Genomic DNA, 26,522 nt, shown 5'->3' with positions numbered 1-26,522 from the left:
TAATCCATTCTGCCACTACTATCTCAGATTTTAAAAGGACAAAATTTGTTTGAGATACAAACTTGGTCACAGAATGGATTAAACCTTTAGGGTCTCCTGTATTTTGATTATAAGTGTACTGGAAGAAAGGTTAGAAACTTTCTTTTTCCAGCTGTTCCACAATAAAAACCCGTATACATTTACTGTATGTATTTTTTTTAAATAGATGCAGTGAATGTGTTAATTTATCGTTAACAACACGGTTGAAGATTTCCGCAAAAAAAAAGAAATACTGAAGAATTCAGGATGGTTTGGAGCCTTTTTCCTGCTGCTGCTTTATAAACGATAATTCAAGAGGACTCTGCTTTGACTCTGATGCCGTTTGCTTCTTAAATTATGCAGGAAGGTAAAGCACGATAAAAACGTCAAAAAACCAGAAATGTCTTTTTTTTTTTATTTCCGAGAATTTTACATCTAGGATCCACTTTATGTATGAATATTTAATAAAGAAGAAATATGGAGCGTGTGAGACCAAAGGAAACGTCCTCGTGTCTCCTGGTGCGTCTGAGCTGACCGTCATGGCTGGTTGGACGACCTCCTTCGTCCGACCTTTGCCTGCCATCGTGTTCCAGCCATGACTCCTCTGGTCTTCCTGTTAATCATCATCGGTGTGTTTTCAGTGTTTTGGCGGAGGACTGTGTGTTTGCAGCCGAGCCGTCCAAAGTGTGTCACCATGACACAGAAGAAAATAAAAGCACCAGAGCACAGGATGAACGTCTCTTTAGAAGTGGCAGGACGCCATCTTGGATCTGTGCTGCATTACAGGACGAAGCCAAACCACTGGGCTTGATGAAGATGGGTGAAAGTACAGTAAGCTTTGCTGTTGGTCGGATGAAGACTTGATCAGTATTGATGATAAAAGTTCTATAAGAAATGGCTGATCAGACATACTTTCAATGAGGATGACGCCAACAAAACTTCCATTTTTCCCAGTGGAATTCTAGTATTGTTTCTGCATGTATACCGTTTTACACTGGTATCTATACACTAAAAGGCCCCTCATGCTGCTGTTTGACGGTATCTGGATTTGACTCTGTGGCACAAGAAACTGACGAGATACCTGATTGGTCTATCCAGCATCACCACCAGGTGTTATTGGGAGATTGGCTCCGTGAGTCATTTTTTGGGGCGTTTTTTTTTTTTGCTCAGTTTTGTCTCTATAGGAGAGGATCGAACAGATTTTTAAAAATTGTTTAGTTCTATTTTCAGGTTGACCTCCACAGACATTAGTGATGAAACCTGCTCTGCATGTAGACGTTCAGCCCACTTTAAAACAGAGATACTGTTCTTCAGATCTGAAGATGTGAACATCAGTGGTACGGTTCTAAATCCACTCCACCACCACCTGTTCACAGTAATAATTCTCCAGCTTCTCTGAGTCTGTTCCTGGTTACATCACATGTCTGTGCTGCCATCTGGTGGTGAGTCCATGTTAGACATGAATCAGCACATGGATCAATCCATCCTCTCATAGTTTGGTGATGTGTCTTTTAGTTCACTCGTCTTTACCTTTGGTCGTGTCCCTTTAGGCGTCTCCATAGCGTGTTGTCCTTCTCCATGTCTTCTTCATCCTCCTCTCTAACCTCCTCACTACATCCATCCACCTCCTCTTTGGTCTTCCTCTTGTCCTTTTTCCTGGTAGCTCCATCTTCATCACCCTTTCACCAACATCCTCAGCATCTCTCCTCTGGACGTGTCCAAACCATCAGAGTCTGACTCTCTAACGGATCTACATATTTAGAGTTTCCACGCATATCCACTGAAAGTATAATTGTTCTTACAACAAAACTTTGTTCTGTAAAACAACTGACAATATGTTCCACAGTCCTGGGATCATGTTCCTGTAAAATGATTTTAGTTCATTCACAGCCTCTGTACAAGCTGATTGATCCGATCCAGAAAGTTTTTCTGAGTAGTTTCCAGAGGAATATTTGACTCTTCTCAGCAGACCCCATCCAGTTGAGGAGAAAACTTTGGTGCAAACTGTGGTTCTTTAGAGGACTCAGACTCCCCAGTGATCCCTCAAAGTGTTTTCAGGTTGTGGTTGAGACACGAAGCCATTACAGCATTTACAAACACAGACAGGGCTTGGATCCAGTCTGCAAGGATGACAGCAACACTAACACTGATGTCCAGTCGACAAGAAGAACCTGTCTCCTCCCCAGAGGTCCATCTGGAGCACTCAGCGCTGTCCTCCTTCATGTGTCCCTGTTTGGTTTAAACCTGCACTAACAAATAATGGTGGTCTTACACTAATGGCTCCTCACGGTGGGGTTTTGATCAGTTTCATTATCAGCAGTCGTCAAACTCTGGCCAAGTTTTCTGGAAGAAGAAACCGTCCACTGCTTCACCTGGTCCTGTATATTTACTGAAGCAGTACACAAAGCTCTTCAGTGGGTGGGTGGACACAGACGATTTAACCCACTGTAAACGGCGTGGATGAGGACGGATTAAACAGGCTTCCATGTTTTTATAGTCCGCACACGTTTAGAACATTCTCTAAATACTGGTGTGTTTGTGTGTGTGTGTGTGTGTGTGTGTGTGTGTGTGTGTGCATACAAAACTGGACTACTGTAACATACTAATAAATACAACAAATTTCCACAAAGCACTGATTAATGATTTAAGAGCCACATTGAATGAAGCCGCTGGAGCGATCCAGACGGGTTTTTGTAACCCCGTCAGTCCTTATTTGTCCTTCACGTCAACACATTGTTGCCTTTCTGGCTGAACAGCCCTCCCCAGGCCTGTGTGCACAAGTACAGACCTGTGTGCACAATTACGGCCGACACCTTTCTGGGGTTTTCTTCCCTCGACTGGTTTCTTTTGTTGCACCAGTGTTTACATATTTACCTGTGTGGGTTAATTGTTAGCTGCCAGCCTTAACTGAGAGTCTCTTACGAAGCACGTCATTATTAGGTATGGATTAGGTCGTACAATAACACGTAGAAGTGGTTCTTATGCACCTGCACAAGCTTCAATTCTTTAAATGGTGATCAAAATGAGAATAAAGTGAAATTTGAACACAGACAAGAATTACAAAGAAATGGTAGGATGTGAGTCTTGCTGGGGTTTTCTGTGAGGACCACATTTGGATCATAGTGTGGAGCGATATTCAAAAACAAACTACAACTAGAGATGAACAGAGTGCATTTCACTCAAGCGTTTGCAGCAGTTGTACCGCTGCTGGTTTGATCAGATTACAGAGATGCAGATAGACGACTGTCTCCTGGAGGGAGGGGGGCTATCGAGGGACATCGGGGCATCTGATGTGAGCGGACCTCCTTTCTCAGAATCTAATCTTCCAGAGAAGTCAGAGAAAACTTTTATCTATGTGAGCAGAAGCGATGAAGTAAAGAGTCTGTTCCCGTCTGAGATGGTTTAATCCCACGTCAGGTCTCTGTTAGTGGCAGAGTGATGGTTCTATTCCCAGATACCGGTGTCGTGGTGGTTGTTGTTGTTCTCCACCCCAAGTCAGTATTCAGCAGTTTCTTTTGGAGGAACGCTGGGAAGAAGGTGGATATGTAGGAGTCTTTAAACCCCGAGTTGCAGAAGCAGTAGACCAGCGGGTCCAGCAGGCAGTCCAGGTAGGACAGGACCATGAGGCTGTCGTAGACCTGGACCGCCACGTCCTCCTCCGCCTGCCGCTTCATCAGCCTGAAGCTCAGCAGCACCGCCCTGGCGATGGCGCACGGCAGGAAGCAGAAGGAGAAGACCACCACCACAGACATGACCACCCACACCGCCCTCTGCAGTTTGGCCTTCTCTCCCACGGTTTTCCTCCTGAGACGGTTGATGATGCGCGTCGTGCAGTAGATGAGGATGATGTACGGGACGAGGATCTGGGAGAAGAAGACGATCTGGGGGGGAAATGAAAAGGAAGGTTTCTCAGATCCAGGAGAACACAATAGTAGAAGAACTTTACCCAACAACTCCGTCTGGTGATAGACTATAGTGTGAATGTATGAACTACAAGACCATCGCAGTTGTCTTTTCTTCACAGGTTAAGCTGCAGCCGATCCCATCTCGCTACGGCAAGAGGCGAGGGTACACCCTGGATGAGTCGCCAGTTCATCGCAGGGCCATGATACAATATTGTGATGGCAAAATGTTCAAGTTGTCACATAACAAAAAAAAAAATCATAAAGTACATTTTAAGAGGAAGATTGAATTATCTTTTTTTTTTGTTTGCTGTAGTTAAAAACGTTATACTTTAAAGATACTAAAGAGATAAATGCTTTGAATCACGGAAACTTTAAATATCAGCAGCTAAGGCTTTATTCATCATCAGGTTAATATTTACACGATCGGTCGAGTCATAATGTCAGAAAATGAAAATAATAGTCGCCAGTGAAGTATTGATGTGTTGGAGTGGGAAAGTCCACAGAGGTTGAGGTGATCACAGAAGGGCAGGAAGCCTTCAGAGATCAGATTAAAACCAACGGACTCGTCCGACGGTCGGAGTGCCACTAACCACAGGTGTGTGAAACCAGCGTGATCGTCTTTTATTGTTTCTACTAAAACTGAATGTTTAAAGCCAAACAAAACGCGTCTACGTAGAACAGAGAGGTGAAGGTGGTACCTCTCTGAAGGTGTCCGTCACATCGTGATAATACGTCCCGACTTCACGGCCGTGGCTGTTGCAACACTCGAAGGTTTTGACCATGGTGGGGATGGTGAGGGGCAGCAGGAGGAGCCAGATGATGATGGAGATCTGAGGAGACTTCTTCAGTATCTTCACACAGTTCCTCCGTCCCAGATGGACCACGTTGAAGTAGCGATCCAGGGACAGGGTGATGAGGAAGGCGATGCTGGCGCCTCGGTTGAGGAACAGCATGAAGAGCATCGTCTTACACGCCACGGGGTCCTGGCTGCGCCTCAGGTTGTGTCGGTAGTGGTAGGCCTTGACAGGAAGACAGGCCACCAGCAAGAAGTCAGCCACCACGATGTTGAACAGGAAGATGCTCTTGTTCTTCCAGAACTTAAACCTGAAGAGGAGGCAAAGAATAGACTTTGCAACCGTTGCAGATAGAAAGATGAAACAAAAAGCACATGACTCAGGCAGCAAAGGGGACGAGGATGAGATGAGGACCTTGACCTTGAGAAAAGTATGTCAAGGTCAAATTTCAACTTTTGTACACTCCAAACCGGATAAGATAGAAAGACGAGGGAGAAGGCCAATGTGAGTAAGACCATAGATCAAAAACAGTGCTTTGAAAAACTATGCACTAGCTTTGATCTATGGTCAAAGCTAGTGCAGAGGTAGATCAAAGCTAGTAATGGACCATAGATCAAAGCCATGCACTAGCTTTGATCTATGGTCAATGGATCTATGGACTTGATCTATGGTCAAAGCTAATTGACCTACCCTACTTTCAGGGTACCCTGACCTACCCTTCGCAGGATGTTGCAATCTCTGACTGCCTTGTTATGGGTTTGGTTTTGCAGTGTGTGTGTGTGTGTGTGTGTGTGTGTGTGTGTGTGTGTCTGTGTGTGTGTGTGTGTGTGTGTGTGTGTGTGTGTTTGTGTGTGTTTGTGTGTGTGTGGGTGGGTACAGTAGTTGAACAGGAACATTGAACGCTGGTTAAAGTGTTCCCAGTTTAATGTGTAAATCGTTACCTGTGTTTCACAAAGCGACACACACTTCTCTTTTTAATCCAGGTTCTGTTAGGATGGGTCAGAACTTCTCCACCAATCAAAGCTTTCTAAGCTTCTCTCTCATTCTCAGTTACCCTGTAAATCTGTCTCTGTCGGTTTCACTGTCAGCAGTTCTTAAGCTGTTCTAAGGACTGAGTTTAGTTCATCATCTCAGTGCTGGAGAAGCTTTATTTTCCTGTGAACATCTACTCTTAGCAAATCCAGATGTGACTGCAAACAGGATGTTTATAATGTCTGAATCTGCTTGTGCTCATTTCAGGGATGATTTATTAGGGACTTCTTCCTGATAACAGCCATGAAATTACCATTCTTATAAGAATGAGTCTAATGGTTTTGAACAGGTCACCACCTCTACGTGAACATTCTAACATTCTAACATCACAGACTCCTGCCAACTGATGATTCACAGAAACAAGTTCAGGTTCAGTACGAGTTGGAGCGCTGCCCAGTTCCCTTCCTCTGAAAACGTTTTAATTTGAAGACTTGGAACAGAAAACAAGGAAAAGGTGATGATAAAGAGATGGTTTCTCCATACCTGAAGATGAAGATGTACAGGACTGACAGGTTCAGAGGCAGACCCAGCATGAACTCCACAGCCATCAGCCAGGACAGAACCTCATATGTGATCTCATTGGGTGTTTGGCAGTGATCAATGGATTGATTTGTACTCATGTTTGTTAGGTTCGACATGAAACTGGTGGAAGTAGTGAAGCAGCTGCTGTAGAAGTCTGTAGAAGCAGCTGTCTGAAGAAGCAATAGGAACAGTTTCTGAACAAATATCCAAAGTTAATCCTTCGTTTAGGAGGTGGCTGCAGATTCTTTCCCCGTCAAAGTCAACAGCCTCCTGCTGTGATTCCTGAGTGCCGTCAAGACTTGGCTGGCCATGCCAAAACATGTAGAGGAAACATGTTGAGCAAACTGGAAGGCGTTGAGGAAGAGCAGAGAAAAGACACTGCGTGAAGCAGTCGAGCCGTTGTGAGTGAGGCTGAGGCCAAACCCTCGTTTATAATCAGCTGGAGGTGTGGTTTAGAGGAACACGCTCGTCTGACTGAGCAGCGCTGATGCTGCCTAATTTTTTTTTTTTTTTTGATGCTAAAGGATTTATCAGAGTGCTGATGGAATATCTAATGATACATACAGAGAAGTCAGTGGGAACTAGTGGGTCACGGTGTTTTCCCAGCAGAAATGATGACAATGTTCAGGTGAAGTCATCATGTCGACACACGTCTGGCCCCATGATGCAAGACCATGACCAGTCACCTGTTAAAACAGATCATACATGACTTTAAATAGCTAGAGAAGTGCAATTATATATATATGTATATATATATATATGTATATATATATATATATATGTATATATATATATATATATATATATATATATGTGTGTGTGTGTGTGTGTGTGTGTGTGTGTGTGTGTGTGTGTATGTGTGTATGTATATATATACACACACACACACACACACACACACACACACACACACACATATATATATATATATATATAAAATATTGTAAATGTAGAATTATATTCCTGCTCCTAATATAAGGAAGACTTCACCGGAAACTTCATGTATGTAAAAACATACATGTTTTTCATCTTTCCACAGCTACATTACATGCGTTGAGTTTTAGACTGTGATCAATATCTATGACCGTACATCAGAGCTGCAGTGGGGTGGGACACAAACATGAGCCCGTGAGTTTGTTAATGGAGGTCACTGCTGAAGGAAGTACTTTCTGCATCAGTGGACGTGTGTTTCCTTCAAAGTGTTCCTGGGATTAACTCTTATTCCCCTGTGGACTGAGTAGAATGTGCCGGTGTGCAGGTCGGCCCAGTGTCGGCGTCACACTCCACTGGTTTCACATGTTAACTCAAACCTGTGTTTCTTCATCTCTGTTGTCCTTTAAAACCTGACAAGCTGCACACTCCTGGTTAAACTGTGACATCAACTTGAATGACTTTGTTTTTAGACTTTGTCTCTGGTGAAGCCGACTAGCATGACAAGCTTTTACCATTTATGCACACATTGTCAACACTGTTCTTGGAAGTACGTTGTGCAAAAGAATAACGCCGTATTATTTCTGCAACAGAACGTGTCAAAACACGGCAAATGCATGTATAGACTCGAGGTCTGTTGCAAATCTGACCACAGCGGTGCATATAGTACAGCCGAGCCGTTGCAACAGGACTTTTGTTCTCTTTAAACACATATGTCTTTTTTGCCGTCTTTGACACAACCACAAGATGGTGATGAAGAGTCAAACGTTTTCAAAACACAACACTAGTGCCAGAAGAATTAAGCACGGATTATCTATTGTGTATGAAAACATGATTATAAGAATAAAGTCAACATTCTTAAAATAGATTCAGACGTCTCTTCTTTTCTTTTTCTGTCACAAGAGAACTTCCTGTGCCTCCAGGCTCAGCTGTCCACCCTTCTTGAAGGATTTGAAGTTAAAAAAAAAGTCTCAACTATGCTAAAAATATCAGAGGCTGATGTGCCAGGCCGGAGATGGAGCCCAGTTTACACGCCAGTGTCATCATTTGTATGCAAGTTATTTGCTCGTCTGGATGGAAACTACATGGAGCTCATTATCTTTTATGTTTCCTCTAGCAAATTTGTGTGAAAGATAGTTTGTCCACAGTCAAAGGAGAACTGTGAAGACGGAGATGTTGTCAGGAATGAGGACATACGTGTTGCATAACACGTCTCCATAACGTGCAGGAAGCCGTCAGTGCCTTATCTGTGTTCAGATAAGATCAGATGAGATTTCATCTGTTTTTCCTTTCGAGAAGCAAAATCCCAGCAAACCCTGATGCCTTTCGATTTCATTTATCTTTTATTTGTGGTGCATCAGGTCTCAGAAGTCGGTGGAGACCTGAAGCTCTATGTAGGATGTGCATGGAAATAAACACAAGAGTTGTTTGACAGTTGTTCACCTTGCTCTAGGAGACGCTTAAATATAGTAGAATTGGTTTCCATGGAAACAACAAGGAGAATTTCTGGGCTAAAGTTTGCGTTGAACATCCTGTTTCAGAATGTCATTGGTTCCTCTCTCCTCCTCCGTCTCAGGTGTCCCACCTGTGGGCCCTGGCGTTACGTTGGTGTGTTGCCTGTTCCAGCATCAGGTCTGAGAAGGACATTTACTGGAAATACGTTGGAAATCACAGGATCGAAGTGACAATCACCGAGTTCCTGTAATCCTGGATCTAACAGGTTTGAGCATGAACAGGTTTTAAGTGAGTTGGTGTCTAAACCAGGGGCTCCGCTGAAAATGGGGTTTGAAAGGTTTGTTTCTCAGGAAGTCAGTGCGTTTCTCCTCTACCGATGAGGAAAAAATGAAACGAAAAAGGGATTTTCCTCTGTTGTCATCAGAGAATATTATTCATAGTAAGTTACGGTGAGTAAATCAGAACGTCATCATTACGCTCCAGGGGATGACATGGGTCTGTTGGTGGTTGTGAATCATCATCGTCATCATCATCATCATAGATGAGATAAGTCGTACGGAATCTTTTCTATGTTTGGACCTCCTCTGATACGTTCCATTAAAGGAGTCTCTCTCTTTCCAGTTCTTGTCTTTGTGGCTCCACAGCTCCCAGTTTTCCCAGTGGCTCCTTCATCAAAGTGAAGGAGGCCAGATGATCCTCTTGTTTCAGCACCTACATCAGTGGGACTTCTGCTGTCACACAGACAACCAACCGTCTTATCTGACCTAGATTTTATTCTAACAAGTGAAGCCATGTCTTCTTTAAAATCTTGATTTTTTTGAGACCTTGAAAGACTTTTAAGGCCTCAAATTGATGTAAATGAGATGAAAGCAGTGAGGCTGGACCACAGACTGTCTCAAACTGTCTGTTCAGTTCCACATATTAGAGCATCAGCAGAAGTTTTATCATCAACATGAAGTATTTCATTCGTTAGAACTGATTAGATCTGTGTATACTCAATACACACCATGATGCGGGTGTGTGATGCGATGTTGGGCTGCTGTAAGCGAGGACATTTGTTAAACTTTGCAATCTGGTTAAGTTACTTTAACACTTGCATACTGTCCTACTTTACGTAGGTAAATTAGGTTAATAACATGCAAAGGAGTCAGACGTACACTTGTTCTTTACAGAAGTAGAAGTACAGTTGATTGAGCTAAAGGAACATTTTACACCACTGTACAAACGTAAAGGCACATTATAACGACCATCTAATGCCTTAGCAGCTCTAAGGCTCCTGTGATTCACAGCCTGAGGGTCGTCACAGGACGCGATAGAGGAATCACAGACGGAGCTCTAACAAACCCTCTGGAATCGAAGCGTTAGTGGTTCGGTCTGTTTGGTGCCGGTCGTGTTTGAAATGCAGCCATGGATTCACCAAGGTTCACCTCGTCTGTGTTGTTGCTGATTCAGTGAAAAACTGTCTGGATGTTGGGTGATGTGACCAGGAAAAGCAAAAATGATCTAAAAATGCATTAAAATGACAGATAGAAGTAGGGAATAAAAATAAAAAGGTGTCTGAAAAATATATGCCACGTATCTGAGTATTTATGAAGTATTTGTACCCTGTGGTTTCCCCTCTGGTTTACTTGGTGACTTATTGGGTGTTACATCACTGCAGTCTGGCTGCTGGGAGCTTAAATGCAGCACAACCGAGACCAACTGTTGACAGTAATACAGTGTGTGTGTGTGTGTGTGTGTGTGTGTGTGTGTGTGTGTGTGTGTGTGTGTGTGTGTGTGTGTGTGTGTGTGTGTGTGTGTGTGTGTGTGTGTGTGTGTGTGTGTGTGTGTCCGGAGATGGTTTCATTGTTTCCTGTCATTAAGATCCAGTGACAGATAGATGGAGACGGGCTGGGTATGAATGAACTGAGATTTTAACGTAACTGAAACAAGGCAGTCAGAGACTGCAACATCCTGCGACACCCCTGAATTCAAAAATTTACCCTGACCTACTTTCCTAATGGTCGTAGCAATGAATTCTATATTGTACTATCGAGTATTTGGTTTTTCATTTCATATCTGTAAGTTGACCACTGCTAGAGGGACTCTGTAGCAGACAGACTCAGGACAACCCATAATACTGTTCTGGGCATTAAAAAGGTATAAAAGTGAAAATTTGACCTTGACCTAGTTTTTCAAGGTCAAGGTTGTCATCTAATTTTCCTCCACTTGCCTCCCTGAATATAACGGCTTTTGTTTAGTCTTTCTATCTTATCCAGTTCCTGACATATGTGCAAAAAATGTACAAAAGTTGAAATTTGACCTTGACCTAATTTCCTCAAGGTCATCATCTCATTTTTATCCCCTTTGCTGCCTGAGTCATGTGCTTTTTTAATCATCTTTCTATCCATTGTAGCCACAAGAGGACACAAGCCAGTGTCTTATTGTGCCGGTCCCAAACCCGGATAAATACAGAGGGTTGCGTCAGGAAGGGCATCCAGCGTAAAACTTTCGCCAAATCAAATATGTAAATCCAACCTATGACTTCCATACCGGATAGGTCGAGGTCCAACTGCCATCTGTGCTGTTGACCTACAGGGTACCGGTGGAAATTGGACTACTCTATCTGCAACGGTTGTGAAGATATTTGGTGGACTAATGGACGAACACACGAACATTGCAATTACATTACGATTACAATACATCGCCGCTTCACGGGATGTAATGATGTCAGAGTGAGATTCCTATCTCTGTGTACCGTAAGCTATGTAACTACATATTTCTACTGAAATCATTGACCTAGACTACAAGTTCATATGTAGTATCTGCTGTAAGTCCACTGTGGGTCTGGACTTCAGACCTTACTTTGTTTTTAGCCTGCCTGCTGCCGGTTGTTCACTGTGATGTGATTTTATAGAAGCGTCTTTTGGAGCCACACATGTCCAAACCGGACCGCTGCAGCTCTCTTCAGGGCTGAAGTCAGCCACAAGTCTTTGTTCACTCACCTTAGAAGCAGTTACCAGAACCACACCCACGTGTTTCTGAGAAAATATGTTAGCGGGGCGTGGGCGTTCAGGTATGTTTTTGAATGGCCAGCTTGAAACGAGTTCAGACCACTTATCAACAAGTTGAGGTGTCTCATCTGAGTTTTACACCTGACAAGAAGGAAGAATCATAGAAACAAATCTAATTATATGTGACAGCTGCAGTAAAACAAACACACAAAGGTCAGAGCATGTGTGTAATACCATTACAGACCTGTAATGATTATCAGAAGCTGGGTGATTTATATCCAACACACTGATAAGGAGACTTCCACTAAAATAAAATAAAGTAATATCATATGTTTGATCAATAATTCAGATTTCTCATACGTGAATATAAGAACTCAGGTGATGAAAACCATAATTCCTCCCATTACAGGAAACACTTTTTATTAATAATCCTTTGATTCATCATAAAATATTGTGTATAACAAACCACAATACATCAGCACTTGATTGTAATAAAAACAATATCATTTAGCGCGTAGTATTTCTCTCAGTAACACCTCAGCATCGACCAAACACCAGGAGATGTTGATTGGAAATTTAAGAAATTGTTTCCAGAATTTTGTAAAACTCTGTGTTTTAGGACATTTTTGGTAAATTGCAGTGAAACGAGCTGCAGCTGCTGGACCGCTGTCCTGAGTCATTCATATTTTTATAAGTCAACGGTGAGTCCGTCCAGGTGAGTCACACGAGGACGATGGACTTCCTGTCGACACGTCTGGGAGGAGTGCTGCTCAGTCTGGTTAAATGAATGGTTAAATAAATGCTCTTTTTGTTCAGTTGGTTTTACATTTTAAGGTTTGTCATTTTGTCTGCTGTGATAATGATTGATTCTCAAAGGGTTTTCCAGCATAATGAGGGTCACAAGACTGAAATGTTATTATAGTCGTTCAAGAAATGATCCTAGGCACAAAGTATGTAAATACTAACAGTAAAAAATGAATAGTAATGGGTTTGTACTGGCTTTAAGTGACAGGGGACGGCCTGGGGCTTTATAGGAGTCTATTTTTAGGATCAGTCACAGTTGACAGCCCTGACAAAGGAATCCACGTCCGTTAAACTTCTAGACGGTCACGTGTTCCTCTGCAGCTCCGCTAGTCCATCATCTCTGATGAGCTACAGCTTCCCATGAAGTGAATTTGACACTTCCTGGCGACGATGAGACATTTTCTGAGCCTAACTTGGAGACGTTTGTCTGGCTTGTTTGTCTGTTTGACGGTGTCGTTGGAGACAATGTGAGAGTTGACAGATAAATTCTTGTTCCGTGGCCTTTAACACTTGTTTTTATGGTCGTAACTCAACTCTCCACGCAAAAGACAAAACCAGATGTGCATGGACTGACTAACATCCACCACTAGATGATATATTAATATATATTACTATTGGTACTGAACAGCATTTAGATAGGACCCTAGAAATCCCCACTATTTACATATGCACCACGAAAAATAGATTTATGTTCATTAATAAGAAATAGACATTTAAACAGTCCGTGGTGTCTTCACTGCATAGTCTTCATCCAGAGGAGGAGGAGTGTTCAGGGTGGACATCGACTCTCTGTGTCCCTCAGCAGCATCCGGTCTGTGCTTTCCTTCGTCTCAAATGACCTTATTGCGCACAGGATTGGTCGTGTTTCCTGTTGAGCTGTCTAACGGTATCTGAGTGTCTTTAACTAAGAATGGGAAGTAATTGGAGAGGTAAAGAGCCTTGAACTTGGTGCTGCAGAAGCAGTAGACCAGAGGGTCCAGCAGACAGTCCATGTAGGACAGGACCATGAGGCCGTCGAAGGCCAGGGCGGCTTTATCCTGGCTCTTCTCGCTGGCCTCTTGGACACGGGTGATCAGCAGAACCATTCTGGCGATGGTGCAGGGGATGAAGCAGATGGAGAAGACCACCATGACCGCGGTCACCAGGAACACAGCTCTCCTCAGCTTGGTCTTATCTCCAACCGTCTTCTTCCTGAGCCGGTTGACGATGCGCGCCGTGCAGTAGACCAGGATGATGAAGGGTATGACGATCTGGGTGAAGAAGACCACTTCTCGCAAACTGTCCACCACGTCCTAAAACAGAAAGGAGCAACTTAATGGTCCCATGAATCTACGTCAATCTACTGTTTGTTGTCGTCCTCGTCTTTTTTATGTTTTACGAACCCATTTTAATGTAAATCTTATTTTTCCAGTGTAGTTATTATCACGCTGTTATTTCTCACACATGTAGAGATACACACAGTAACTAAACAGCACGTTTCTGGACAATAGAGGCGGTTTTGCTTTAAACCTGCAGGATCTTGTTATTTTTGGTGCACTTTGACCCAGTCCAGGTTTAACGTGTTAGCAATGCATCCTGGGAGTCGAAGCAAAAATAGCTCTGGAAACGGGCTCTATCTGATAGCTGCTCTCTGTGGGAGGGCTCTCCCTTGTCTTCAGCTCCCTCACAGTGATCTTCTATTGTCTGTCGTCTTTGTTGCTGTAGCTGCAGAATGAGCAGCGATAATAAAGTCATAAATTAGTGTGTGTGAACTGTTGAGTTACGCAAAAGGAAATAATTCCAGCATTTCAAAACTTGTGTTTTCTCAGACGACGTCAACGCAAACATGTTTGCTGATGATTCATTTTTCTGCTTGACTGCTTTGTCATTTCTTCCTGCGTTAACTGACAGACGTTCCTAGATTTTTTGGGGACGGATCCCTGAGAACCTACCTGTGTAGAGTGAAACCAGAAGAGGTGTGCATGATGTGAGTCCACACACGCACACACACACGCACGCACACACACACACACACACACACACACACACATACTCAGCGTGTGCAGCTTACCTTAATCAAGGTGTCATCCCTGCTGGTCTTGTGACTGTTGCAGCAATCAAAGTTCTTGAGCATGGTGGGAACAGTGAGAGGCAGGAGAAGCAGCCAGATGAGAATCGAGATCTGAGGAGATTTCTTCAGAGCTTTCAGGAGATTTTTTCTCCCAGGATGCACCACATTAAAATAGCGATCAATAGAAGTGACTGTCAGGAAGGCGATGCTGGCTCCTCGGTTTAAGAACAACATGAAGAGCATGGCTTTGCACACCGTGTCGTTGTCACTCCTCCTCTCCCCGTTGATGAAGTTGTGCGCCTTTATGGGCAAACAGAAGAGCAGCAGGATGTCAGCCAGCACCAGGTTGAACAGGAAGATATTGTTGGTGTTGGATTTCCAAAATTTCAACTTGAATATGAAGAGGTGGAGGACAGAAGCATTCAGAGGCAAAGCCAAGATGAAAATCACAATCATGACAGCTGCATAGAATTTATACAGAGCCCTGTTGGAAGCTTTGCAGTCCTCAATCAGCTGATAAGTAGAGTTTGCCATTTGAATGTTCAGGCTGTTTTCTGTTTCAACCAAAAATCCTGCCAAACACGTTCCTCTGGTTGTTGTCCTTCTGTAGGTTTTAATTCCACCTTTGCTTCTCAGTCTTGTTTCTGGATTCCAAAGTCATTCAGATTTAATGTTAGTCCTTCAGTTTGGGAGAGTCAGAACCAGGTCTGGAACTGGTTATCTCTCTGAGCAGAACAAATGGCTGAGACTTCTTTGGGTTTGCTGTTCAGCCCTGCTCCCGTTGCTCCGCCTCATAGCCTGAGGAGGTGAGTCACCCGTTGTGTTTCTGTTGTGGGACCAGTGGGGTTTACCATGTACGACCAGCCTGGAGCTTTTATGACACAAAGAGAAGCAGCTCTATTATCAAAACCAAACTGAGACTAGTTAAACATTAAAATCAACACCAATTCGAAAAGTTTTTGTCGTCGTGAAATCTGACAAAGCGAATTCCACGTTAAGCCGTGACAAGCCCTGTGTGACATGTTAAAACAGTCACCCACTGACAGCTCCGGCTGACAAACAGCCAACCAGATGAGAGAAGTCTGATCTCCTTATGGAGCTAAATGCTATTTCCTGACTCAATCTGTGAGAATTGACTGTTTTCTATTCTGAGGGTTTGCTGTCTCCCAGAAGCTACTGTAAAACGTACACTTTCTCATGAATGACAGCTGTGAGTGTCTCAGTTTATAGCTTCCTGGCACAGTTTCAGTGCACATCACTGTCGCAGATATAAAAAGAGATATTTAGGGAAAATGTTCCAGCTGTAGACTCATGGGAATTGGTGACAGATTTACATATCGGCCATAGTGCTGCTGTCAATGATTTATTCTATGTCCAGCATGTGTGTTAGATGAGGTTGTGTGGAATGTGGTGTCCTAAGGGAGGAGGGTATCTGTGGGTGAGGAGGAGAGGGGGTTAACCTCACACTCAACCCCACATGCTTCAGCTGCGTGTCTGGACAACCATGAAGCTTCTCCTGCAGATCAGACGTCCTGTTCCGACACGTTTCTGAGGCTCGGCAGGAAGGAGACCTCTCTGCACGTCTCGTTCATCACTTAGAAGATGATTTATGAGCCCTGATAACAACAACGCTTGCCACAATTACTATTTATAATAATTATAGTAAATCAAAACCTGTGCTTTCATTGCTTAAAAATGATTAATGAATGAACCCAGCAGTGAGATCTGATCAGCGTCCTGTCTCTGTTTTTGGAGCCCTCCTCCTGTTTGACAGTGATCCTTAAATGCCCTCCCCTGTGTTTATGGCTCTGTCCTCAAACAATGGGTTAATTGTATGTTGAGTTACTCAGTCAACTTTGACAGGAATCAAATAACAGTCTTGATGTAACTGAAGCCGCTAGCTGTCCGCTAGCTGACGTAAAGCAACACGACAAACCACAGCGTCACGCGTCCCCCTGTCTGACAAAACACCAAAAAACACACAAAATAAAGCAAACCTGAAGTCGTCCAGCGTGTTTTCAGAGGTGTTGATGTGTGTCAGCGTACCTGACACCCCACGTCCCGTCACCACAAGCACACACACACACACACACACACACACACACACACACACACACACACACACACACACACACACACACACACACACACACACACACACACACACACACATTCTGTAAAAGGGGAGGTTGGAGCATCATCATTATGAAGACGTGTTGCATTAGTTGGTGTCTAGTCTGCACACAAAATTCAGATTAAATTACTGGGATTATTAGAGGAATGTCTGTGAATATAGATTACTGCATGAACACCACTGTTGGTATTAAAGTTAAGAACATTTTGTTTGACACATTTACTTAAATCGTAGTTTGTAAAGGGAGTACTCGGAGGTAGATGGTGTTTGCAGGCAGTCAGTCATGGCCGGGTCTCTCAGTGGTGTTACTCTGCAGCCTGTCGGGGGGGGGGGGGACAATCACTCTATTGTACTCAGAATGTCCAGCCGGCCTGTGAGTGCAGTAACACTCGGTGTAAAGTTGTACTAGTAGCTATAAATCACACTGGTGTTGAGTTTGTCACTCTCATCGGTACCGTCTCACAGGAGGCTGACGTTTGACCTCTGACCTTTTGCCAGCAGAGAAGCAGAGCAGCCCCCGCGCCGCCCCCATCTATTTTACAGCAGTTTCCCTCCTTTAAGATCCGTCTGCTTTATATCATAAAAAATGTGATCCCGACAGCAGGTCGGGTTGTCAGTAAGGGAACGGGATCAGGGTCATCAATGAACAAGTTATCAGAACCACTAGAGATAGAAAATCATTTAAATTGGTGAATACTTTTAATATGTATTGTAGATTTACAGAATAGTAAGACCCTTGACTCAATTGACTCAACCCATTAACAATTCGTTTGATAATTTGTTTGGAAAATTTGTTTGAGTTTGAAAATTCCTGCTGGAACACAAACTTTTAGTGGAGTTTTAACCTTTGAACTGAAACGTACACATTGTTGTGTTGGGTGTCGTGTTGTTCATGTAAACATGTTGTGATAATGGTGTTGTTTTAGTTATGAAACCAAAAAAAATGAGGTTATTTCTTCCTGCAGAGACATTCAGATTAGAAACTATTTCCTGTTGGAGGCGTTTCATCGTGAAAACCAGTTTTTTCATGCTGACATCCAAACAGATACCATTCTAAACACTGACTTTTCTTTCATCTGTGTTCCTCAGAACCTGACTGGTATGAGCGTGTGTGAAGGTGGGGCCTCTCCAGGCGGTGACACCTGACCCTGCTGGCCCATCTACGTCTGGAAGGAAACTTTACCAGCGTCTGCTCTGATTGTCAGACGTCCCGGCGCAGCCAGAGGAGCAGACGGATCCAGGCTGCAGGAGGAGGTCTTTTCTCTGGTCTGCAGCCAGGAACAAACTGGAATAAAATAAATCTCTGCTTCTCCATACAACACAGATGACGAATATTCCTGCAACAAAAAGAGAACAGAAAGTTAAGCCAATTACAAGAGAAAAGCAGGTCTTGGGAAGAATCCAATTTGGAAGACAGAACAGTGAAAACCCTCCTTCAAGAAAAACAAATTGAAGAATGAATTTAAATATCTAGCCAGAGAGAAGTAGAGAAAAAGAGCAGAACATCTGGAAGATGAAGAAGAAGAAGAATTCCTTACGGTCTCATCTGGTGCCACCTCCGAGGAACGTTGAGGAACATTGAGCAGAACCAAAAATGTTGACCAGAACCAAACACCTGTAAAAACCAGCATCCAGCTCTGCGTTCCAACCAAGCGAAATATTTCAACATTTCCTCTCCAGGGGTGGGGGGACATAGTGTTTCCCTTCACACGTGAGAGAATCAGGAAGTAGTTGTTGGTTTTAGGACAGTGAATGACCACATGGAGACATTCTCCAGCCTCAATGAGGAAACTCTATCCGCAGAATGTGATGAAACCAAACATGTTTTCGTCACCACCAGTGCAGCATGTGAGGACCAGGAAACAACTCCGACTCAGCTCAGGTCAAAGGTTAGAAACCAGCCTTAACAAAAATAGCTTCTTATATTTTTACACCAAATTACAGGTCAAATCTCAACACTTCTTAAACACAGCTTATTTCCCATGCATTCCAATAAAGCAGCACTAGTAATAGCATCAGTGTGGATGAAGACAACCCATCCTCCTGGTGTCACCAGTTTCCCAAGCTCTCATCCACCCCCCACCCCCCGCTTTGGCCTCCAGTATTGAATCAGTGGACTGGAGGAGGATATTCCCGAGCATTCAGAGATAAAAATCAGAAACACTCCTATTCCAGCAGTGATGATTGGAAAATAATGTTGATTTGGACAGAAACTCACACCTACGGACAGTTTGGAAACCTGAAGCTTCACTCTGGAAACACGCAGAATGAAGCTCACGATCTCTCGGGTTTTCCCTTCACTCTCATCCTGTGAATGATATTGATATTGTTATTTTTCATTAATGTCACACATGTAAATGTATATACAAATTAAAATTATAAGACCTACATACCTTTGTACCATGGTGCTTATTTAGAATAACAGCATGCAAAATGAGTATTCAGGTCAGCAGAAACTGTTAGAATACATAAAACACCCTATTTATCATCGGTTTAAACTGATATTTCTGTCTTCTTCGTAGTTCAACAGTTTGTGTTTTGAGACAATCTGACTCCTCAGTGCGAGCAGCACAGCAGGGATTCAGATAAAGGCCTCCAAACGCAAACAGGAAGACAACATGCGTTTCAGAGAATGAATGATAAGAGCTCATGCTGACCACATGCTGACTGGTGCCAGTCATGAAACCCATGTTTTAGATTAACCTCATGGAAATGTCAGCTTGCACCAGCATACTGTATCAGCCACATCTATGCTTCGTTAGAAGAAAAGTTGGTCAGGTTATCTTATCATCGATGTCGGTAGGTCCTTTCACACCTCGAACAAGACTGGCAGGGGGATCCCAAAAGCACGACAGACAAGCAGACGTGTCAAGAGTCTCAAAAGGTTTAATTTGGCAAGCAGGTTTAAGATACCAAATAAATAAATCCAACATGCAGATGAATCAGACGAGTGGATCAGGCAGTCAGACACAGGAGTAATCAAACCAGGCAGACAGATCCAATGAGGGGCAGGCAAAAGGAAGGCAAATCCATTAGTTGGGCAAATGGGACATCTGAAAAACTGCTTTCAGCTGTCCGAGCAATCATTTCTGATTGATTTGCACTTTCAAATAACATATCTATGCAGAACATTCAAACAGAAAAGAATGATTCACCCAAAACAAAACAAAAAATCAGTATTTACTCACGGCATCCCAAAAGAAAGTATGTGAATTTTTCATTTCAAGGGACCTTTTTTAAATAGGTTCCTATCTCATTTAGAGAATACTCTATTGCTCTGTTTCACAGTGGAGCTGCAGACATGGAATAAAAAACTTCCCCTGACTTTACATTGACATGATGAACAATAGCTAATGACCCAATTTTCATTTTTGGGTGAACTGCTCCTTGAAGTAAAGACAGTAATTTTCTCACTACAAAATCCAATGCAATGAACTACATGTATTCTCTTTCACTAGACTTCTTCAAGTCTTCAATGCATGTATTATGAGCTTGCAAATTGATTTGTGACATGTGAAACTGTGAAATTTGTGACTAGGACTATGAATGCGGTTTTATCAATGCTGCTGTTGAAGGTGAATTATTACTGTGATTTGGTGATGTTTCCTTTTCCTCTACCTTTTAATCAGGCTGATCTGGATTCAGTTTTAAACATCAGGTTTACAGTTAAACCCAGCTGCAGAGCGGTCCTGGAAAACACTGACATCTGTTGGTGACCAATGGTTACTACATTTGATCACACGTATGATTGATGAGAGAGGGTGGGTGGAAGTAGGGATTTTATAACCAGGAGTCTGTATATGGATTACATATGCAATAGTGTAGTTGTTTTGAGACAGATATCACATGAGAATGTTTTCAGATAAACCTTATATCATTTTATTCAGGTATCCGTCATTGGTTTTGTCCCTCCCAAAGCTCCGCGCTCGTCCCCGAGGCATACGACCCGTACCCCTAGCTGCCCCCCTGCTAGAACCTCCAAACAAACTCAGGTTTGTGAGCATCGTATTTTCACATAAGCTGAAGTTACTGCATTTCCAGGTGTTGAGATCTCACCTGTAAAATCTAAACACATCGATAATCCTCCAGAAAGGCTGCCTTTTCAGCCGGGCCTCCTCCTCTGGGCTGTATTTTACTCATTCTTAGTGATCATAAAGTTGGCTTTCTGGTTGCTCTCCTGTCTCAGCCATGCACTCAATCATGTCATCATTTTATAAACATTATAACTACTAGTAGGACCCATGTATATATGGGGATGTCTCCCCACACCACTCCTTGCAACTGACCTCATTGGGCTGTTGGGGCCCAACTGTCGTCCCTCCTACAGCTCCTTGAGGGCCTTTCTGGAGTTGGATTGGGCCAGTTCTGCAGTACCACCCAAGGTCAGTTAGGTCGATGACCTAACTGACCTCGACGCTCCACCCTCCCTCTTCCTGATGCTCTCATTGTAACCTCTGATGGCACGGGGCACAAAGGAGGTCCTCAGTCTCTCTTTGGAGGAGCATGGAGACAGCGGTCTGTCACTGAAGGAGCTCCTCTGCTGAAGGTGGTGTGCAGGGGGTGGCTGGTATTCCCCAGGATTTCTCTGAACTTAGGGAGGGTCCACCTCTCCAGAACTGCCTCCACACAGATGACAGAAATCTGTGGATGAGTCTGTTCAGGCAATCTGTATCCCTCTTTCGGGCACCATCACTCCAACACACAATAGCATAAGACAGCACACTTAACCAGTAGAATATCTGAAGGAGTTTGGAGCAGATGTTGAAGGAGACCATCCTCCTCAGGAAGTACATCCTACTCTGCCCCTTCTTGTACACACAGTCCATGTTAGTGGACCAGTCTGTTGTCCAGCTGCAGTCCCAGGTACTTGTACGTCACTACCGATCCACGTCTTTGCCCTCAATAACCCCTGGCTGTGGAGAGGGGGGTGACCGTCGGAAATCCAGGACTATCTCCTTGGTCTTGGAGATGTTCAGCTAGAGCTCATTTCACTGACACCACTCCACAAAGTCCGCCACCACTCTCCTGTACTCCCTCTCATCACCTTTTCTGATACATTACACAATCGCGGTGTCATCCGCGAATTTCTGCATGTGGCATGTATGTGGCATGAGTTGTGCTGTAAGTTCGTCATGTAGAGGGTAAAGAGAAGGGGAGAGAGCACGGTACCTTGAGGAGCCCATGTGCTGCAGGTCACCACAGAAGACAAACAATCCCCAATCCGGACATACTGGGGTCTGTCGGTCAGGTAGTCGGTCACCCAGCTGGGGTCCTCAGCCATAGAGGCCAGTTTGTCCTGCAAAAGCTGGTGCTGGATGGTGTTGAAGGCGCTCGAGAAGTCAAACAAGAGCACCCTGATAGGACAGCCCCCGACATCCTGGTAGGAAGGCACATGGTGGAGGAGGTACAGGACAACGTCCTCAACCCCAACCTGAGGCCTGTAGGCAAACTGGAGAGGGTCTATTGCACCTTGCACCTGGGGACGCATGAGGTCCATGACCAGTCGCGACTGGTTGATAGTGGTTGAGCTCCGTCAGACACCTCTTCTTCGGCACAGGGACGATGCAGGAGGTCTTCCACAGTGACGGGACCCTCCCCAGCTGCAGACTGAGGTTGAAAATCTGTTGAAGAGGGTCTTGCAGTTCAGCAGCACAGGTACGAAGGAGTCTCGGGGAGACCTGGTCTGGTGCGGCTGCCTTCCTAGAACGAAGCCTCCTCAGCCTAGATGTCACCTGGTCAGGAGAAATCGCTGTGTATGTTGTGGACGTAACTGTTGGAGATGCCATCCATCTTGTGGGCATAACAGATGGAATTTTGGCTTCCAGCAGCCACTCTGATGTGGCCTCTGAATCTTCAGTGTGAGATGGTAACACCCCATCCTGGGAAGTTGACTTTTGCCAATCCTTGTAACTCCTCTGCTGTTTCTGACCCTAACTCCCTCCTGAGGCTTTGGACGGGCTGCTCTGCCAGAAGTGGTATCTTCTCTCCTCCAGCTTTAAACATCATCCTGTCATCCCTCACCCCTCTTCTGATCGACAAGCTCTTGAATTTACCGCGCTTGATCGTCATCCCTGTCCTTTTGTCAATTTGTTGAGTCGCTTCAGGAGTTGTGCTGCGCCTGTCACATCATTCACGTACCCTCTAGAACATTTCTGGAAAAGTTGGACATGTAAACTTTTAACAGAGCTAGCTCTGCGTGTTAGCTGTACACACCTGGGGTTCGTCTACTTTCCCCACACAGCGAACAACCGAGTGTGTCTGGAGAAGCTGCTGCTGTGGATCATCAGAACATCCACCGCTTTCCTTCAGCAGCGATGAACCACGCTTACAGACAAATTGTTTGAGCAATTTGGAAGCACAATGGAAATGTGTTTAAAAAAGTATTTGACACTCAGGTACCTCAGTCCAGAACAGTCCTAGGAACAGCTTAGATACTGACAGAACCCTCAGACTCGCAGGCCTCTGGTAGAGGACCTGAGCTGGAGGATGACACAGATACCACCCCACAAGGGTGAGAGGGACACACACACACACACACACACACACACACACACACACACACACACACACACACACACACACACACACACACACACACACACACACACACACACACACACACACACACACACACACATATATATATATATGTAACATAGTTGAATAAGTTGTAGTTAAAATCCCGCTAAAATGGGGAAACTACGCCATCTACTGTTGTACATGTCTGCATCATGCCTGCTTCATGTTAGCGAAGCCTGATGGGAAATCCTCAGTACGCCGGAGGATTTTCATGAGACAGGTAATGTCCGTGCGTCTGTGGACAAAATAAATTATAATTTTGAAAAGCACTTAACAGTTAATCTGGGATACATGCCTGAAAGCAAACAGCATTAGACTAACTCTGTTTCATTTTGTGTCAGGTCAAACATGAACTTTGTGTTCATTGTTTCACTGGTAAAGAACGTGTCCAGTACAGTTAGCTGACAGGTGGTGTCGCTGTTTCCCCAGACAGGACATGTGCTTTGGTCCACAAATTGACACCTTGTACACTGTCTCCTGTTTCCATTTGTTGTTGAACGCAGGTATGTTGCAAGTGTTATAATTTAATGTGTATTTTTTATTGCAAGTTCATGTGATTTGGTTAAATAAGCTAAAATAATATAAAAAGATGGTAACAGTTAATGGTGGAAAAATATGCTACGTTTATTTTGTATTTTATTTTTTTAAGAGGAAATGAGATTTGCTTTGTTCATCTGGCTGTATAAAAATCACTTTACGATCACTAAATCATATACGTATGGTATAGTAGCCTATATGGGAAATCCTCAGCTTGTACACTGTCTCCTGTGTCCATTTGTTGTTGAACGCAGAATAAACCCCCACCTGAGCTATTGCCACCACATGAGTTCCAGAGTGTGATTAATGCAGAGAAGACATACATCGGTCACATTGGTGCCGTGACTCGTCGAAGAGTGTCGGACCGGGCTGGTGTCTTCTCATGACTGCATCACTGGAGCTGTATTCCTTCGTGGTGGACTCTCAGCTTAATTGTTAATATTATATGAGTGGGAACTTTGTTATCACAAAACAAACCATGAGCTCTGGTCAGTCTGGTAAGTATGATGGAACCCCTGTTAGTTGGGGTAAGGATATCACATGTGGGTTAAATCTCACACCTGTCCCATTTTCATTACGTGAGGATCAAAGGAGGGATGAAACATGTATAGTTATTGATCCTGTGGACAGTCCTGTTGAATATGACAATGTATCCTCACCACATGATCAGTCTATGCATGGGTTACATCCACCTCAGTGCGCTAGCACCTCCGCCCAAAACCCTATCCCTGATGAAGTGAGATTTGCTGAACAAATGAACACTGTTGTACAACAGATAGGACAGCAGATAGCAAATAGTATTATGACACACTTCACATCGACCCCTGCATCACACCTCACATCAACCCCTGCAGTTACGGTGCACACGGCCCATGGAGATGCATGCAGGAAGGAAAGCTCTCTGCCCAGCCAGACACTAGACCTCTCCCAGGTCCAACTGGTCACTCAGAGGCAAGTCAAAGAGCCACCTCCATTCAGAGGGGAAAGTTCAGATACAATAGCTGTTGATGAATGGGAGGACTTAATGAGAACCTACATTAGGAAGAGCGATATTCGGGTTGAACATCAGGCTGAGGAGATTCTCATCCATCTGAGGGGCAGAGCAAAGGATGTTGTGCGATTTGGAATAAGGAATGGTGAGATTGATGTGCAGCAGAACCCACAGGCCACCTATTTACTCCTGCGTAGACATTTCAGTTCTAGCCACTGCTCCTCTGTTCCCCTAGCTGACTTTTATTCCACCCTGCCAAAAGACCAGGAGGATCCATACGAGTATTGGCTTAGGTTGAACAGAGCTGCTGATGTTGCTGCCAGTTGTCTGAATGCACAGGGAAAGTTGTTCGACAACCCTTCTGTTGAAGTCACACGTATGTTCATCAGGCACTGCCCCAGCAGGGACTTGGCCCTTACCTTTAGGTCCAAGACAGTTGATAAGTGGTCAACTCGTGAGGTTCAGGAAGTGTTAGATGAATATCGTCTGGAAGGTGGACTTAGGTCCTCGCCTCAGTTGTATAACAGAGTCAACTTGAATAAAATTGAGGTGAGCCCTAATGCTACTTTCGACGTAGGCATACCTGAACAGAAAACAACTGTGAGTCAAGATAACCCTACCCTTGAGAAATTGATAGGCATGCTAGAGAAAGTGCTACTTCAGGGCCCGGTTCGTGCACGGGCAAATAGAAGGCCGAATAGCAGCAACAGATATCCGAGGATTGAGGGCTTGAATGACATACCTTGTTCTATATGTAAAGACAGCTCTCTGCCTTCACGCACTGTCGAGAAGGAGGGCTGTGCTTCCTGTGTCACCTGCCTGGCCATTCAAGACTTAACTGCCCAGAGGGCAGGCGTCCACATCCCCGTGGCCAGCAGGGAAACTGAATGATCTGCGTGCAGGGGAGGACAACGCAGATCAAGTGAGTGAGCCTCCCACCTTAACAGACACGGATTATGAGACATTGTGCACGGCCTTCAGCAGTGCAGGACCATCAAAGAAAACTGTGATTTTCCAAGATCTGCAGAGACTCTCAAATACTGATAGCCTCTTCTACTACTGTGACTACAGATGATGGACATGTCCTCAGGGCATTAGTGGACAGTGGTTCAATGGCATGCACTATAAGTGTGACTGCAGACACAGAGCTCTCACAGTCGACCCCTAACACTGAGAAGAAGTCAGCTGAGGGTTTCGTCATTGTTGGCTGTGGGGGTAACCTGGTCACACCTACTTCAATGTATGACCTCACTGTATCCGTTTATGGCCACAAGATGATAATCCCAGTTCTTGTTGTGCCAGGCCAACGTGATGATATGATTCTGGGCAGCAACGTCATCAGGTGGCTCATTACACAGACAAAGATGATTGTGAGCAGCCAGAGCATAGCATCTCCTGCGAAGAGTACTTTGAGTGATGGTTTGCCCCATCTAATGTCCCTGTTGTCCTTCTCGGGTGAATGTAATGGCACGGCGATGCCGCTCAGAGTTGGAACTGCTAAGCTCAAAAGGTGTGTAACTCTGAAGCCACTGTCTGAACATTTAGTGTGGGCTAAACTACCAGCGTTTGACGTCTCAGCGGTAGGTAGCACAGTCATGATTGAACCCACCCAGTCTAAGACCAGGCCTGCACAAATTCTGGTGGGCAGAGTTGTCACTCCCTTATGGGGGGATGGCTATGTCCCAGTTAAGATAGTAAACCCTACTGATAAGCCACTGACACTTAGGAGAAATGCAAAGGTTGCGGATGTGTCCCATTGTCTTTCTGTGCAGGACATG

The 26,522-nt window shown here is 44.2% G+C and overlaps 2 protein-coding genes across 2 annotated transcripts; both read right to left on the bottom strand.

Moving 5' to 3' along the window:
• Positions 1-60: 60 nt before the first annotated feature.
• LOC137613416 (12-(S)-hydroxy-5,8,10,14-eicosatetraenoic acid receptor-like) lies at positions 61-6,657 on the bottom strand. Its single transcript, XM_068342627.1, has 3 exons — positions 6,233-6,657; positions 4,622-5,027; positions 61-3,899 (listed from the first exon to the last, which is right to left on the bottom strand). Exons 1-3 carry the CDS (start codon positions 6,385-6,387, stop codon positions 3,432-3,434), a joined length of 1,029 nt encoding a protein of 342 aa, XP_068198728.1. The 5' UTR covers positions 6,388-6,657; the 3' UTR covers positions 61-3,431.
• A 5,396-nt stretch (positions 6,658-12,053) lies between these two features.
• Positions 12,054-15,037, bottom strand: gpr31 (G protein-coupled receptor 31). The gene is made up of 2 exons (XM_068343359.1): positions 14,504-15,037; positions 12,054-13,745 (listed from the first exon to the last, which is right to left on the bottom strand). Exons 1-2 carry the CDS (start codon positions 15,035-15,037, stop codon positions 13,284-13,286), a joined length of 996 nt encoding a protein of 331 aa, XP_068199460.1. The 3' UTR covers positions 12,054-13,283.
• Between the last annotated feature and the right edge of the window lie 11,485 nt (positions 15,038-26,522).

The sequence above is a fragment of the Antennarius striatus genome, chromosome 19, assembly GCF_040054535.1.
Source record: "Antennarius striatus isolate MH-2024 chromosome 19, ASM4005453v1, whole genome shotgun sequence".
In the NCBI taxonomy this organism is placed as follows: Eukaryota; Metazoa; Chordata; class Actinopteri; order Lophiiformes; family Antennariidae; genus Antennarius; species Antennarius striatus.
The sequence above is the reverse complement of the archived record's forward strand: the minus strand, read 5'-3'. Positions and strand labels throughout refer to the sequence as shown.

Excerpts from the sequence above, each read along its gene's own strand:
- LOC137613416 (XM_068342627.1), bottom strand. The coding sequence starts at position 6,387 with ATGTCGAACCTAACAAACATGAGTACAAATCAATCCATTGATCACTGC. Across the intron at positions 5,028-6,232 it reads CTGTACATCTTCATCTTCAG|GTTTAAGTTCTGGAAGAACA; the intron begins GTATGGAGAAAC and ends CCTCCTCTTCAG. Across the intron at positions 3,900-4,621 it reads TGACGGACACCTTCAGAGAG|ATCGTCTTCTTCTCCCAGAT; the intron begins GTACCACCTTCA and ends TTTCCCCCCCAG.
- gpr31 (XM_068343359.1), bottom strand. The coding sequence starts at position 15,037 with ATGGCAAACTCTACTTATCAGCTGATTGAGGACTGCAAAGCTTCCAAC. Across the intron at positions 13,746-14,503 it reads GGGATGACACCTTGATTAAG|GACGTGGTGGACAGTTTGCG; the intron begins GTAAGCTGCACA and ends TTTCTGTTTTAG.